Source organism: Schistocerca americana, chromosome 8 (assembly GCF_021461395.2).
Source record: "Schistocerca americana isolate TAMUIC-IGC-003095 chromosome 8, iqSchAmer2.1, whole genome shotgun sequence".
In the NCBI taxonomy this organism is placed as follows: Eukaryota; Metazoa; Arthropoda; class Insecta; order Orthoptera; family Acrididae; genus Schistocerca; species Schistocerca americana.
Window position 1 is genome coordinate 513,237,486 of NC_060126.1, and position 15,795 is coordinate 513,253,280.

General features: G+C 46.3%; 1 protein-coding gene across 1 annotated transcript in view; it reads right to left on the reverse strand.

Annotated features, from left to right (window-relative positions):
• Positions 1-408: 408 nt before the first annotated feature.
• Positions 409-15,795, reverse strand: part of LOC124545951 (cytochrome P450 4C1-like) — a 192,425-nt gene continuing 177,038 nt past the window's right edge. Inside the window, exons 6-7 of the mRNA XM_047124913.1 lie at positions 6,064-6,302; positions 409-1,420 (exon numbers count right to left, since the gene is read on the reverse strand). Coding sequence (XP_046980869.1) covers positions 1,177-1,420; positions 6,064-6,302 — 483 coding nt within the window. The 3' untranslated portion in view covers positions 409-1,176. The remainder of the gene's footprint in view (positions 1,421-6,063; positions 6,303-15,795) is intronic.

The window sequence follows — 15,795 nt, forward strand, 5'->3', positions numbered from 1 at the left end:
ACTATCGGAGATACTCGTAGCGCTCGGAGAATGTCTACGGAGACCTGGCAGTGAACAAAAGCATGGTGAGTTGTTAGACGAGGGGTCTCCCATCATCGTACCAGTGTCGTGCAAACGTGTCTGATCTCCTGTATGCTTGCCAGCTGAACACAGGTGTGATTGGATTGGATTGTTTCGGGGAGGAGACCAGACAGGAAGGTGATCAGTCTCATCGGATGAAGGAAGGATAGGGAAGGAAGTCGGCTGTGCCCTTTGAAAGGAACCATCCCGGCATTTGCCTGGAGCGATTTAGGGAAATCACGGAAAACCTAAATCAGGATGGCCGGACGCGGGATTGAACCATCATCCTCCCGAATGTGAATCACAGGTGTGACTCCTGCAATTATGGAATTTGCAGACACAGATGCACAGATCGTGATCAAACACCTAAGGCTCAACTGGACGCATTGTTGGTAGAGCTGACACGTTTGTCCACCATTTGGTGGACTTAAAATTTGTGCTTCACCCTGGAAATTAAAGAAACGACTTCAGCATGTTGGCCACCACAAAAATCCAAACAAACTTCTTCTTCGTGACAATGGAAGGCCTCATACAAGTCTGGGCATCCAATAGGAATGCACAGACCTTCAGTGCACTGCTCTTCCTGATCAACATGTAGCCCAGATCTTGTATCTACCAACTTCCATCTGTTTGACCATACTGAAGGAAGCATTCCTTGGATAATGCGGAACTTACTGACGCAGCAGGACATTGGCTCTGACGTCGACCAGTAGAGTAACATCACATCAGCACACCGGCTCTCCCAGTAAGGTGGCATAAGGCTGTCGTATTGAACGGAGATAACGCTGAAAAAAAAGGGGTCTTGAAGCCAAAAGAGTGGGAAATAATCCTGGATAAAACCAGCCTGCCATCAGAAAAAATTGTGTTCCATTACTTATTGAATACCCCTCGAAAGTGGTGCACGAGGAAATTTGGAGCTTTCTGTTTCGAGATCTTGTACGTTGACGTTCAAAGTACGAATAACTGCGTACAGCGTGTGGCTTTTGTCTTTTACAGCTTATGAGGCTGACGTAACCACTTCTACCACACACTCGAGAACGAGCGAAGCTGGAAACTGTCTTGTGGTGCTGCAGTGACAGCCCGGTGGCAGCGGAGCGCAGCCGCCGCCGGCTGCGATCAGGCCCTGGGCAGCAGCCGCAGCTGGAAGCCGCGCCGCGGGGACAGCACGGCGCGCAGGCGCAGGTCCTGCAGGTGGTCGCGGCTGTCGCCCGCGGTGGCGATGCGGAAGGCGGACAGCAGGCGCGACAGCACGGCGCACAGCAGCTGCAGCGACAGCTCGCTGCCGGGACAGCGCCGCGCGCCGCCGCCGAACGCCAGGTAGGCGAACGGGTGCCTGCGCGCCTCGTGCTCCTCCAGGAACCTGAGGCACACATCCCGGAACTCACACTGCGGGGCCAACAAAGTGGCACAGGACGGGACACCAACATCAAGGATTTTCGGGAAAGACTTCTCACATTACGTAAATTGAAGATGGAGGGGGGAGGGGGGAGGAGGGGCGGTATCAACTGCATCGGGAGTTTACGCCAATTCAGCAGCGACAAGTGAAAATTTGTGCCAGATAGGGACTCGAACCTGGGAACTGCTGCTTATTAGACAAAAGCATATATCACTACACCACCGAGACAGTGTTTACGGCAAATGCACATACTACACTATTGGCCATTAAAATTGCTAACCCACGAAGATGACGTGCTACAGACGCGAAATTTAACCGACAAGAAGAAGATGCTGTGATATACAAATGATTAGCTTTTCAGAGCATTCACACAAGGTCGGCGCCGGTGGCGACACCTACAATGTGCTGATCTGAGGAAAGTTTCCAACCGATTTCTCATATACAAACAGCAGTTGACCGGCGTTGCCTGGTGAAATGTTGTTGTGATGCCTCGTGTAAGGAGCAGAAATGCATACCATCACGTTTCCGACTTTGATAAAGGTCGGATTGCAGCCTATAGCAATTGCAGTTTATCATTCACGACATTGCTGCTCGCGTTGGTCGAGATCCAATGACTGTTAGCAGAATATGGAATCGTCGAATCACTTGGTTCAGGGGGGTAATACGGAACGCCGTGCTCGATCCCAATGGCCTTGTATCACTAGCAGTCGAGATGACATGCATCTGATCCGCATGGCTGTAATGGATCATGCAGACACGTCTCGATCCCTGAGTCAACAGATGGAGACGTTTGCAAGACAACAACCGTCTGCACGAACAGTTCGACGACGTTTGCAGCAGCACAGACTATCAGCTCGGAGGCCGTGGCTGCAGTTACCCTTGACGCTGCATCACACACAGGAGCGCCTGCGATGGTGTACTTAATGACGAACGTGGATGCACGAATGGCAAAACGTCATTTGTTCGGATGGATCCAGGTCCTATTTACAGCATCATGATGGTCCCATCCTTGTTTGGCGACATCGCGGTGAACGCACATTGGAAGCGTGTATTTACATTTCAGCAGGATAATGCACGACCGCATGTTGCAGGTCCTGTACGGGCCGTTCTGGATACAGAAAATATTCGACTGCTGCCCTGGCGAGCACATTCTCCAGATCTCTCACCAATTGAAAACGTCTGGTCAATGGTGGCCGAGCAACTGGCTCGTCACAATAAGCCAGTCACTACTCATGATGAACTGTGGTATTGTGTTGAAGCTGCATGGGCAGCTGTACCTGTACATGCCATCCAAGCTCTGTTTGACTCAATGCCCAGACGTACCGAGTCCATTATTACGGCCAGAGGTGGTTGTTCTGGGTACTGATTTCTCAGGATCTATGCACCCAAATTGCGTGAAAATGTAATCACATGTCAGTTCTAGTATAATATCTTTGTCCAATGAATACCCGTTTATTATCTGCATTTCCTCTTGGTGTAGCAATATTAATGGCCAGTAGTGTATTTTGGCATGCTCCTCGCTCCAAGGATTCTGTACGGTGTCTGTTCTTTTGAACATGTCTGTAATTGATATCCGATGGTGGGCTATGAACTCACAACTATCGGTGCAGATGCTCACTTACATTCGACTTCCTCTGGAATCTCAATGTGGTCAGCACGGAGGACATGGATGGGGAATGCAGATAGGTGCTGCTAGCCAGGAATGTGAGTCAGCCGAGGAGTGTGCCAACAGTCTGTGCATTTGCGATTGACACTGTGTCTGGATGGTTAACCCAGACACCTAGTAAGCACGAGATCCCACGTTCGTGTCTAAGTCTGGGACACGTTTTCACCAATCGCCGCTGATTCTGAATAACGTCCTGATGCAGTTAATATTATCAGTTCCTTCCGTTTCCTTTCCTTTCTCGCTCCCACCATCCACTTTTAATTTACATCATTTGAATCACAGCTGTGGATTATATGTGTTGTCTGTTCTTTCAGACAAACCCAAAAGAATGGACGCCATGCATCCCTATAATATTTTTGACAAGAATGATGTGCTATAGAGCTGAGCTTGAGGAAATGGCGTATGAGGTCCTCTTGTGGATCGAGCACTGATGCATAGATACCAAATTAACTGAGCCCCACAGAGAACCACCCACATATGCCTTAAAGGGCAATTTTCATCGGGAAGATATCCTACAGCTAAATTAGAAAACTTCCCTCTCACCAGACAGTCATACTGTAACGTAACAGATTTATTTTACAAATAAACACCTTAATATTCGTAAGACTTTTCGATAAATATTTTGCATCAAAATCCAGACACTTAACTACTGCCAATATTGTCACTCTTTTGAATCTCCTAAATGAATGTCTATTAATATATATTAAACAGTTATTCTAACAGCGTAACAAACAAATGTAAACATTATTGGAAATGACTGAAATATTTCTGAGGAACATATTCATGAAAGTCAGTTTTCAAACAGTTCATTATGTAAGATAGCAATCCACAATGGATTTTGCTTTTCCGAGTAGTTCAGTTGACCTCATTTTGCCACATGGTGGACATAACGTAGGGAGTTACAGACAGGGTAGTGTTGAGTGCAGATGTGGACGTGATTTCCGTGTCACGAGATGTGAATTTGTTAACTGCTTAAAAGTGTGACGAATCGTAAACAATATGGTGTGGCTAAGGACGATACATAGAGAAGTTGCGTCTGAAATTATGGATTCTAGATTACAAGATCCTCTGGTTATGATATCTCTTGGAGTATTTGAGCCATACCTACAGAATCAACAACAGATTCTACAGGAATCATGATGAACCTTTGTTAATCTACATGACCAGAGACGTGAGTATCTGGTGTAAACCTATTTGCCACCACAGTCTTCTGTTATATAATGCCTCAAACGAACTTCATATAGCAAATTCAGACAATTCACACACAAAGCAAGCAATATCATGAATAAAACTGCATCTCGACAGTGAACTAGAAGTTATTGCTGAATCTATCACAATGCCATTTTCACATCCAACACGGCTTTCACAGCAAGTGGTTCTGGGTGTACAGACTTCTGTGTGTGCAGAACAGGAAAATGCTGCAAAATGCTCAGACTCACTGGGGCTTTCAGCACGACAGCAACCGATACTTCACAAGTGCTCCTAGGAATCTATATGTTATGCATTACAGTAACATGTCATGCAGCCTTCCACTGGTTACATAAAATAATTTGACAAAACTCCAATCAGTCTTAGACCAAATGGTAACAACTAAGGCTCAACTCGTGAACTGGAAAGTGAGTATGTGGCAAAAAATATGAGACAACAGTGAAAAAGGCAAAGATTCCACCAATTGTCCCATGCAGTCTAGAATGTCTAGGCCGTGGCCATGTACACCCCAGTTAGAACATGGTACATTGCCTAATGGAGGGTGGCCCATATCCAGTTTATCTGTACGGATTCAACAAGAAAGGCAATGATACCTTTGGTCATGTGGAAACTGCCAATCACTTTACGTTTATCTGTGACACTTGTAGGGTAGGAATAGCCCTAAGTGATCACTAAGTGAGCTTTTAAGATATTATGAATGGTGGATAATGATAGACAATGTCGCTAGCACCATTTTGTGGCATAAAGAAGACAAATAAGTCAGTGTACAACAATCATAAAATCCCTCTCATCCCATACAGCGTCACCATAGAAGTGTAAATGTGAATAACCAAATGGCAATGAGAGCAGCTAGTGTTGTGGAAGGTGCGCATGAGAGTGTTGTGTTAAACAATGTGTGTGTGCAATCAAATCCATAGAGACACACAAGGCACAACCTGCTGTACCACATCAGCCATCGAGATCCACATCGGTGACAGCAGTGAGGAGCTCCGCGTCGGACGGAGGTGTGCAAAACAATTCATCAAGTGTAGTACAGTGCCTTAAGCAGTCCTGATGCTTTTTTCATACTGTTTTCAAACACAGGGATAAAGCAGTAACACGTTCTGGTGTCATTCCACGGCATACACACATTTATGAATAAACACACTCATACCTTCATACGGTTATTTGTCTCAAAAAAAAAAAATGTGACAACTGTAGTCATGGACCATGTATAGCCAAAAAGGCCGAAAAAGCGTGTGATTGAAATGACTCAGAGCCACAGAGTGAGTAAAAAACATTTATACAGCTGATGTGGCTGAGAAGACATTTCATTTTGTTGCTTCAGTCAATTGAAAAAATCGACTGAATGAAAAAACAATTGACCAGCAACCGATTGTAAAAAACAGTATGTTTTGGTATCACTGCTTCCCAGGTGGGACGTATCATTCAGAGTTGGAGTACCACTTAAAAAGATATGCTCTGAAGGAAAGGCAGGTGAGTTTTTGCAAGGTGCAGCATCGCTGAAGTGTGGCGACTGACAGAAACAAACAGGTGGACTCACTTTAGCACAGGATCCATATGGCCTTAGAACTTAGTTGGCAGCCACAGCTATGAGCGATTGTGGGTAAAGATGTTGAGTGTGTGCGCATGTGTATGTGTTGTACTTTCCACCTACCTCGGAGCAGTCGATACGTAAAACTGAGAGGTGAACATGTTAGAAAACGAATAGATGGCAGCAGCAGTTGGGTACCTGTCGGGCTGGAAGGCGTCCGGGTCGGGCCAGTGCTCGGGATCACGGTGTGTGAGAGGCGAGCAGACGACGGCGATGCAGCCCTGGGGCAGGAGCAGCTGGCCCCGGCCACCTGCCGGCGGCAGCTTCACGTCCTCGGACAGCTGGCGGGCGAGCAGCGGCTGCACCGGGAACAGCCGCAGCGACTCCAGCACAGCGCGCCGCAGCAGCTGCTCGTCCCGCGCCGCCGCTGTCTGCACCTGCAGGTGTCACACAACAGCGGCCGTCACATGGCGGAAGGGGCTCTGCTACTTAGCTGTCGGATGAGTCAACTTGACTACATACATTAAGGAGAAAAAAAAAGCATGACTGCAAGAGATCAGCCCCAGGAATCGACCCTACGCGAAAATTTGAGCTGATACTACACAGTCATGACCTGAAATTACAGCTTTTAAACTTGGTGTATACTGGTCTTTTGTTGCTCTCTCTGTCCAATGCAGCCGCATAATGCCCTAGCGCGAGGTATTGTACAGTGAGTGACAACCACAGCCCTCCTACTTGTGATATATTGACGGTAATAGAAGAGGAGGTTGGAGTAGGTCACGTATGCAAAAATGTGTTTTGAAATCATGTTCAAGAACTTTTATTACTTCAGTTACTTATTTTAAAACTCATTCGTGTCGATATTTGCTGTAAAAGTTACTTATTAGTGGATTTTCATTCATCTCAGTCTTTCTTTCTGTGTTACTGATTCGAGTGATTTGTTATTCATGAGTGTACTTACGTCGTTCATCCAAGTATCAGCCCTCAGCAGTGCGGTTGCTGCTGTAGCAGTCCTAAGGCTAAGTACTCTAAAAGTTGTTTGTGCACTGTATTCGGATATTAAATTTAGTACACTCATGCTCATAAATTAAGGATAATTCTGATGCATGGTAAAACAACGCTCTGGTGGGCGGTTTGTGGGTTTAAATCACCTGACCATACGGTGGCGCTGACAGCAGTCCACATACACAGAGGTGTGTAGGTGCATGCCAGAGTACGGTGCAGTGAGTAGGTGTCCATACGTTTTCTCACGTGCTAATGGTGACTGTGTGTTGAAAGTGGCTCAAAGAACACATATTGATGACATTATGTGGGGTAGAGTACTAGGGCGACTGGAGGCTGGTCAGACACAGCAGGTTGTAGCATAGGCCCTCTGTATGACACAAAGTGTGATCTCAAGATTATGGCAACGATTTCAGCAGACAGGAAACGTGTCCAGGCGCTACAGTACAGGACGTCTACAGTGTACAACACCACAAGAAGACCGATATTTCACCATCAGTGCCCGCAGATGGTCACGGAATACATCAGGTAGCCTTGCTCGGGACCTTACTGCAGCCACTAGAACAGTTTTCTGCAGACACACAGTCTACAGACGACTGAACAGACATGGTTTTTTCGCCCAGAGACCTGAAAGGTACATTCTGCTGACCCCTGGTCACAGGAGAGCCCGTAAAGCCTTGTGTCAAGAACAAAGTACATGGTCACTGGAATAGTGGTCGTAGGTTACGTTCACAAACAAGTCCAGGTATAGTCTACACAATGATTCTCGCCAGGTTTCCATCTGGCGTGAACCAGGAACCAGACGCCAACCCCTTAATGTCCATGAAAGGACCTGTATGGAGGTTGTGGTTTGATGGTATGGGGTGGGATTATGATTGGTGCACGTACACCCCTGAATGTCTTTGACAGAGGAACTGTAACAGGTCAGGTGGATCAGGATGTCATTTTGCACCAGTATGTCTGCCTTTTCAGGGGTGCAGTGGGTCCCACCTGCCTCCTGATGGATGATGATGCATGGCCCCATCGAGCTGCCATCGTGGAGGAGTACCTTGAAACAGAAGATATCAGGCGAATGGAGTAGCCTGCCTGTTCTCCAGACCCAAACCCCATCGAGCACGTCTGGGATGCTCTCAGTCGATGTATTGCTGCATGTTTTCAAACCCCTAGAACACTTCAGAAGCTCTGTCAGGCACTGGTGCAATAATGGGAGGCTATGCCCCAGCAGCTGCTCGACCACCTAATCCAGTATATGCATACCCGTTGTGCGGCCTGTGTACGTGTGCGTGGTGATCATATCCCATATTGATGTCGGGGTACATGCGCAGGTAACAGTGGCGTTTTGTAGCACATGTGTTTTCGGACGGTTTTCTCAACCTATCACCAATACCATGGACTTACAGATCTGTGTCGTGTGTGTTCCCTATGTGCCTATGCTATTAGCGCCAGTTTTGTGTACTGCCACGTTGTGTGGCACCATATTCTGCAATTGTCCTTAATTTATGAGCATGAGTGTAGTTTTCTCTCGTTCATCCAAATATTAGCAGTGTGTTTACATTTTTCGGAGCACAGTTGTAGCTGTAGTGGTTCTTGAGTTAAGGTCTGACAATGTTGTTTGTGCACTGTTATGCAGTTATTAAATTTAGTAGTTTTCAACGGTGTCTCGTGTTGTTTGTGGCGAAATAACGGTGTAACATACTTTTGGGAACTGTGCTTTTTTAGAATTGTCTGTGCATTGAAGTCGTTTAGTAATTTTTGTGCGTTAGCTTTCAGGTGACGTTTCTTATTGTTTGTAGAGAAATATTTCAGTAAAATTTTCATTCGTTGTTTTAATTTCGTTGAGTGTTCCAATGGCTGCTTGAATTTTTGGTTTTAGCTAAGAAATTGTGTGAAGTTTTGGTGGTATTGGTTGTGGTTTAGTAGTATTAATAAAAGTTGTTGCTTTCTTAGTAGAGAGAGAATTTCGAGAACACTGTCGTAAGTTCTTTAAATAGTTCTACTGCTGTAATTGAACTTAGGTAACATATATGTTTAGTTTTTTCAGTATCTATTAAAATTTTATCACGAGTGAGAAGCGTGGGTTATGTTGTGGATTTGCCAGCGGTGGGTTACGGTGTGGAATTTGTTCAAAGAATTTTCAAGTATTTTCATTGGGGACAGGAGGGGGGGGGGGTGCATTGGGGAAGCCAGTGGCTATTCTAGTGAGATCCTATCCTGGGAATGCAGAATCTGTAGTAGAAATAAGTTGATAGAGGAGCAGGAGTGTAAGATCTGTGCCCTTCAGGTGTAGTTGCAAGACACAAAGGAGGAACGAGATAGGATGAGGAGGGTGAAGGGTGCTGGGGAATGGGAACTGGCACTTGGCAAGAAGGCAGCTAAGAGGAGAAGGAGGTATTCAGACAGTAGTACTTTGCGTTTATGCAACAGATTTGACCAACTGTCAGAGTTGAGTGGAGAGGAGCCTCTTGTAGCTGTAGATGTAGGGAACATGCAACAGTCCTCAGCTGTTAGGTGGCCTAGGTCAGTTGCAAAGTTTAACAGAAAGAAGACGGTTCTGCTGCTAGGTAGTTCGCATGTTAGAGGAGTGGGCCAGCACTTGCAGGAAGTGTTGAGGAGTGAGTACCAGGTCACCAGCATTGTGAAGCCTAGTGTGGGATTGGCTCAGGTCACTGACAGCTTAGGAGAGTTATGTAGGAATTTTACGAAAGAGGATCAGGTAGTGATTGTAGGTAGAGCAGGAAATAGTCTTGATAGGGACAGGGAACATCATATAGTTGGTAATCTCGTAAAGATAGCTACTCAAAATGGTGCAAATGGCTCTAGCATTATGGGACTTGACATCTTAGGTCATCAGTCCCCTAGAACTTAGAACTACTTAAACCTAACTAACCTAAGGACATCACACACATCCATTCCCGAGGCAGGGTTCGAACCTGCGACCGTAGCGGTCGCGTGGTTCCAAACTGAAGCGCCTAGAACCACTCGGCCACACTGGCCGGTGATAGCTACTCAAACTGCTGCCACTAATGTGCACTTCATGCAACTGTTTCAGCATCATTTCAGGCGCTTAATGCTGCTTTTAGGCGTATTAACATGGGGGTGGAGAATACATTGCTGGCGGAGGGCATGGCTCACATTTCAGTGGTGCCAGATGAGTCTATCAATAGATTGGATTCACTAGGCATGGTCTGCACTTCAATAGATATGGGAAGGGGAGGCTGGCAAAGCTTATAGGTGATAGCTTAGTAGGAAGTGGTGGGATCACCCATGGAAAAATTCCTGTAGTGGCTGGTATTAGAGCTGCACCTTTTTTAGTTTGAAGTCAGCTGACAGGAATATCTGTTTAAAGAAAGTCCCTCTGACACAGGAATCACCTTCAGAGGAGATCAGGTATCCAATTAGTGGAGAAATTAGCAAACATCATCAAAATATTAGAGGTACTCATATTAGAGATAAAGTTAGAGAACTGTGTATAGATGTTGACTCTGAATTATTGGCATGTCGGACCACCACTTAAATAATTTGACAATTCAGAGGCTTCCTTACCAGGATACAGATCAGCTGGCTGTTTTTCAAGGAGTTCCTTGTGGGGTGGGGCCGTGGCAAGGTACGAAAAAACAGTATTCCATTTGAGTCCATAGACGTATCATGGCACTGCACTGAACAGATATTTGAATGTTGTGCAGGGGCAGTTGACTTTAGTGAAACTAAACTTCTAATTGTTGTTGTTTATAGGCCCCCTAACTCTGACTTCAGAGCATTTCTGTTCAAGCTAGAGAGGGTTCTTGGTTCATTTTATAGGAAGCACCAAAAATTAATTATATGTGGTGACTTCAATATTAATTTTGTATGTGATTGTGCAAGGAGAAAGATGTTGGTAGATCTCCTAAACTCATATGATCTGATGCAGACTGCCCATTTATGCCTTGTGTGTGCGATGCTACTGCCATCTGATATGTGCATTTCGCTGTCCCATGACTTTTGTCACAGTGTACACATATCAAAATGAATAAACCTAAGTACCTGAAGAATTACTGTTGAACGAAATGAATGATTTTCGATTTACAATTTTATTATGAGAATTACATTGAAGAATAGTGCAATTCCTACAAATATACTTCACGTCAGCAGTGGCAGCTTTGCCCGCATCTCGTGGTCATGCGGTAGCGTTCTCGCTTCCCACGCCCAGGTTCCTGGGTTCGATTCCCGGCGGGGTCAGGGATTTTCTCTGCCTCGTGATGGCTGGGTGCTGTGTGATGTCCTTAGGTTAGTTAGGTTTAAGTAGTTCTAAGTTCTAGGGGACTGATGACCATAGACGTTAAGTCCCATAGTGCTCAGAGCCATTTTTTGAGTGTCAGCTTTACAAGGTAAAGAAAATAACACACAACAGCGTTGTTAATAACTAAATAGCGTTACGCTACTCCTTTGATGACACACTGATTATTCATTTCATTAATTTAAATTGCCATTTGTGAATTGTTGCACAAAAATGTAAAAAAATGGAACATCTACAGCTGTTCTTTTGATGTTATTTATTATATGGCTACCGGTTTTGATGCTTCAGTGCACCATCTTCATGCCTTAACTGACGCTGAGGAGGTTAGCTCCAGTCATATACACAATTCATCAGTAGCGAACATCTATGAACTTGTTTTTGCAGATTACCTGTAACAACACTGTTATGTCTCCAGCTATCAACTCAGTGACTGCTAAAGTTGCAGTGTTTCATCATGGTTGGCAGTGATTGCGGTTTAGCAGAGTCATAGACAGTTTAGTGGATTCACAAACAATGACTGCCAGCAATTCGAGGAAATTCTATAGCATGCAAATCGCAGGAGGGGGGTGCCTATGTTACAACCTGAAGTTCCACCTTGATTTATATATCGATTTCAACCAAATTTGGGACAGAAACAGGCAGACCTCATGAGTATCAGCACTGTGGGACTTATAACCTCCTAACTCCAACAGGAGCAGAGACGACAAAAACCATGATTTTTACAGCCCCTGGCAGATGTAGGCTGTCCTGCATGACAGCTGTGTTGTCTCGGAATAGCACTGGCCTGTCTTATCGACCTGCTTCGCATGGTGGCCTTAATGTCAGGGGAAAATAAATGATTTTCAAGCCCCTGATGTGTATGCTACCCTGCATGACATGTGTGTTTTGGCAGTAGTATCAGCCTGCTTTATTGAACTGTATTGCAGGGGCCACACATGCTGACCATGAGCATGGCTGGGGACAGGTTGAGATAGTTAGAGGAGGGGATGGACAGAGCGGGGGCAGAGGAGGAAATGGACAGAGAGAGGGGAGGGAGGGGAGACAGATGTGTGAAGCAGGTGGAAGGTGTGGAGGGGTAGTGGGCTGATGGGAAAGGAAAAGGGGGAGGCGAAGACAGAAAGAGAGATAATGAGGTGGATATGGTCAGGTGGAGTGCGAAAGCACATACATCCAGAGAGAAGGGGCAGAGAAAATGGACAAAGAGAGAGGGAGGAAGAGACAGACGAGGATGAGGTGGACAGGCAGAGGCAGGAAGAAATGGATACAGAGAGAGGAAGGAGGAAGTGTGTTCAATACACACGCTGAACACATACATGGGTGAATCTGTGGGGAAAAGGCTACAAATGCAATATATCTCAGCACAGTTTCAATTAACTACACCTGCGAATGCTTTATACAATAATGACGTTGAGGGAAACTTCAGTCATTTTTAACGGCTTTAATTCTCACTATTTTATTTACTTAAGATTACAAATATATCATTTATTTAGACAAACAGAACTGAGGACACTGCCATTCCGCCCTCCATCCATATGGGGCAGGGGGAGCGGAATTAAATTTTTGCTAAAGAGAAAAAATATAATATGAAGCAACAGAATAAAATAAGAGAAATCACAGCTAACACGGAAGAATTTAAGTTTTCGGTAATTTAGTACGGAGTTTTAGTGTGGAACGGCAGAGAAATAGCTTGAAGGTGGTTTGATGAAGCCTCTGCTAGGAAATTAACTGTGAATTTACAGAGTAATCACGTAGACGTAGATGTAGTTGTAGATGCCACGTCATGCGGCCAGCTAAGATCTGCACTGTTTACAACTCCATCCCTACCCCTGCATACTGCTATCCATGGCCGCCAAATCAGGCTGGGACTTGATATTCACTGTACAATTCGTGCTACATGTCTCTTCACTATTACAGTATTGTAGTTTTTGTTTCACCACTGAGCCTCTTCCTATTTTCATCGTCATTTTGTATCGTATGTAACAACATCAGAGTTATCTGAGCTCATACATAACGAGGTACATACCTTGAACAGAATGACCGCCTCTGTGCCAACGACCAGGAATTCCGAAAACAATGGTCTCACATAACCGATTTTGCGCTTTTCTCACAGAAAATCCACAAAACCCTAGATTAAGGCAATCAGGTGGATTCGGTATTCCTTAATTTCCCAAAGCGTCAGATTCGATGTCCAACCAATGCCTGTTAATAGAAGTGCGGTTAATATGGAGAACGAAGAACGTTTGTGGCAGGGTTGAGGATTAATTGCTAGGGAGAACGCAGTACGTATACTGTATGGATAGTCACTGACATATGTAGAAGTCTCTTCAGGAGCGAAGTAAGTTGGGACCCTTCCTGTTCGTGCTATACATCGGTGATCCGACAGACAATTTAACAGTAACGTCAGAATTATTATCATTTTTTTTTTTTGTTTTGAGATGATGCAGTTATCTGTAATCGGTTGCTACCTGAAGAAAGCTGCACAACACTGAGGGAGATGTTGATGAGATTTCAAACCAGTGCAAAGACTGGCAACTTGGTCATAACGTGTAGGCTTTCACGGCCGGCGTCTTCATTAGTTACAACTTCCGGGCTGAAAGGCTGTGGTCAATCTGTAAGACTTCTTCTTCCTGACGTTTCGTTGCCAACTGCGGACAACATCTTCCGAAGTGAGTCAGCGACCGGCTGCCAGGCTGACGCTGAAAAGACGAGCCTGTCCTTGGCTCGAGATGGTGCAGTTTAGACAAAATTGTCATTCCTGTGGTTCCTAGGGGGGAGGGGGGAGGGGGGAGGGAAGAATAGATCTCACCATTCTTGTTGATTTGTCCTTGCTGGTGGAGCCTGTAAAAAGAGGTAAACACACTCTGATGGGGGATTAGTTAAAAACTTAATCCCGCAGCAGGTCAGGCCAACGCGTGGTTGGCCTGTGGTGAGGTTGTTGGCCCAGTCCTCGGATGAGCCGGTTGAGGGAGTGGCCCACTTTCTCGTAAGACTTCCTGGCGATGGCGCGGATCCTATCTCGGGGCGGCAGGATCCCGGTGTCCTCGTGGAGTTGGTGCGTCGAGAAGCACCTCGGAAGATGCGTGGCAGTCTTCAGGGCGCGATTCTGTATCCGCTGCAGAGGCACAATGTGAGCATCTGCGGCTTTCCCCCAGACCACGGTCGCATACTCTAACAGTGGGCGGATCAATGTTAGTTATAGCGTGATGCCGTGTTGCGGGGGCAAAGACGACTGCGGGTTTAGCAGCGGATACAGGGCGCGGAGGCGTCCCATTGCTCTCCCTTTCACATCACGGATGTGATGCTTCCAGGTGAGCCAGTGGTCTAGGATAACCCGTAGGTATTCCGCTGTCCCACTCCATGGGATAGGTTCTCCCAGAATTTCTACTGGCGTAAGCCTTCGGGTGAAGACAACTGCCTGGCTCTTCGTGGCGTCGAATTTCAGCCGCCATTTTGTTGCCCATGAGTCCACGGCGTCGCACCCGCGTTGGAGGCGGTTTCTCAGCACTTGGGCGTTCACGCTGAGAGTGAACAGGGCCGTATCATCCGCGTACAGCGCCAGTTCAACCGCTGCCGCTTTCGGGGCGTCGGCAGTGTACAGGGATGTACAGGGAGTACAGCGAGGGGCCGAGTGCCCTGCGGCACCCCCGCACGTACCTGCCGGTCTGTGGACGTACCGTCGTCGGCCCTCAAGTGGAAGGTTCGTTCACGCAGGTACGACCGCAGCAGCGTCATGTGGGACATCGGTATCCCTTGTTCAAAACGTTTGAACTCGAGTCCGTCGTGACACACCAAATCAAAGGCCCGGGAGTGGCTGCCAGGCCGCGGAGGTCCCGCTTATACAGGGTGTTACAAAAAGGTACGGCCAAACTTTCAGGAAACATTCCTCACACACAAAGAAAGAAAATATGTTATGTGGACATGTGTCCGGAAACGCTTACTTTCCATGTTAGAGCTCATTTTATTACTTCTTTTCAAATTACATTAATCGTGGAATGGAAACACACAGCAACAGAACGTACCAGCGTGACTTCAAACACTTTGTTACAGGAAATGTTCAAAATGTCCTCCGTTAGCGAGGATACATGCATCCACCCTCCGTCGCATGGAATCCCTGACGCGCTGATGCAGCCCTGGAGAATGGCGTATTGTATCACAGCCGTCCACAATACGAGCACGAAGAGTCTCTACATTTGGTACCGGAGTTGCGTAGACAAGAGCTTTCAAATGCCCCCATAAATGAAAGTCAAGAGGGTTGAGGTCAGGAGAGCGTGGAGGCCATGGTATTGGTCCGCCTCTACCAATCCATCGGTCACCGAATCTGTTGTTGAGAAGCCTACGAACACTTCGACTGAAATGTGCAGGAGCTCCATCGTGCATGAACCACATGTTGTGTCGTACTTGTAAAGGCATATGTCCTAGCAGCACAGGTAGAGTATCCCGTACGAAATCATGATAACGTGCTCCATTGAGCGTAGGTGGAAGAAACTAAAATAAGCTCTAACATGGAAATAGCCGGCCGAAGTGGCCGCGCGGTTCTGGCGCTGCAGTCTGGAACCGCGAGACCGCTACGGTCGCAGGTTCAAATCCTGCCTCGGGCATGGATGTGTGTGATGTCCTTAGGTTAGTTAGGTTTAATTAGTTCTAAGTTCTAGGGG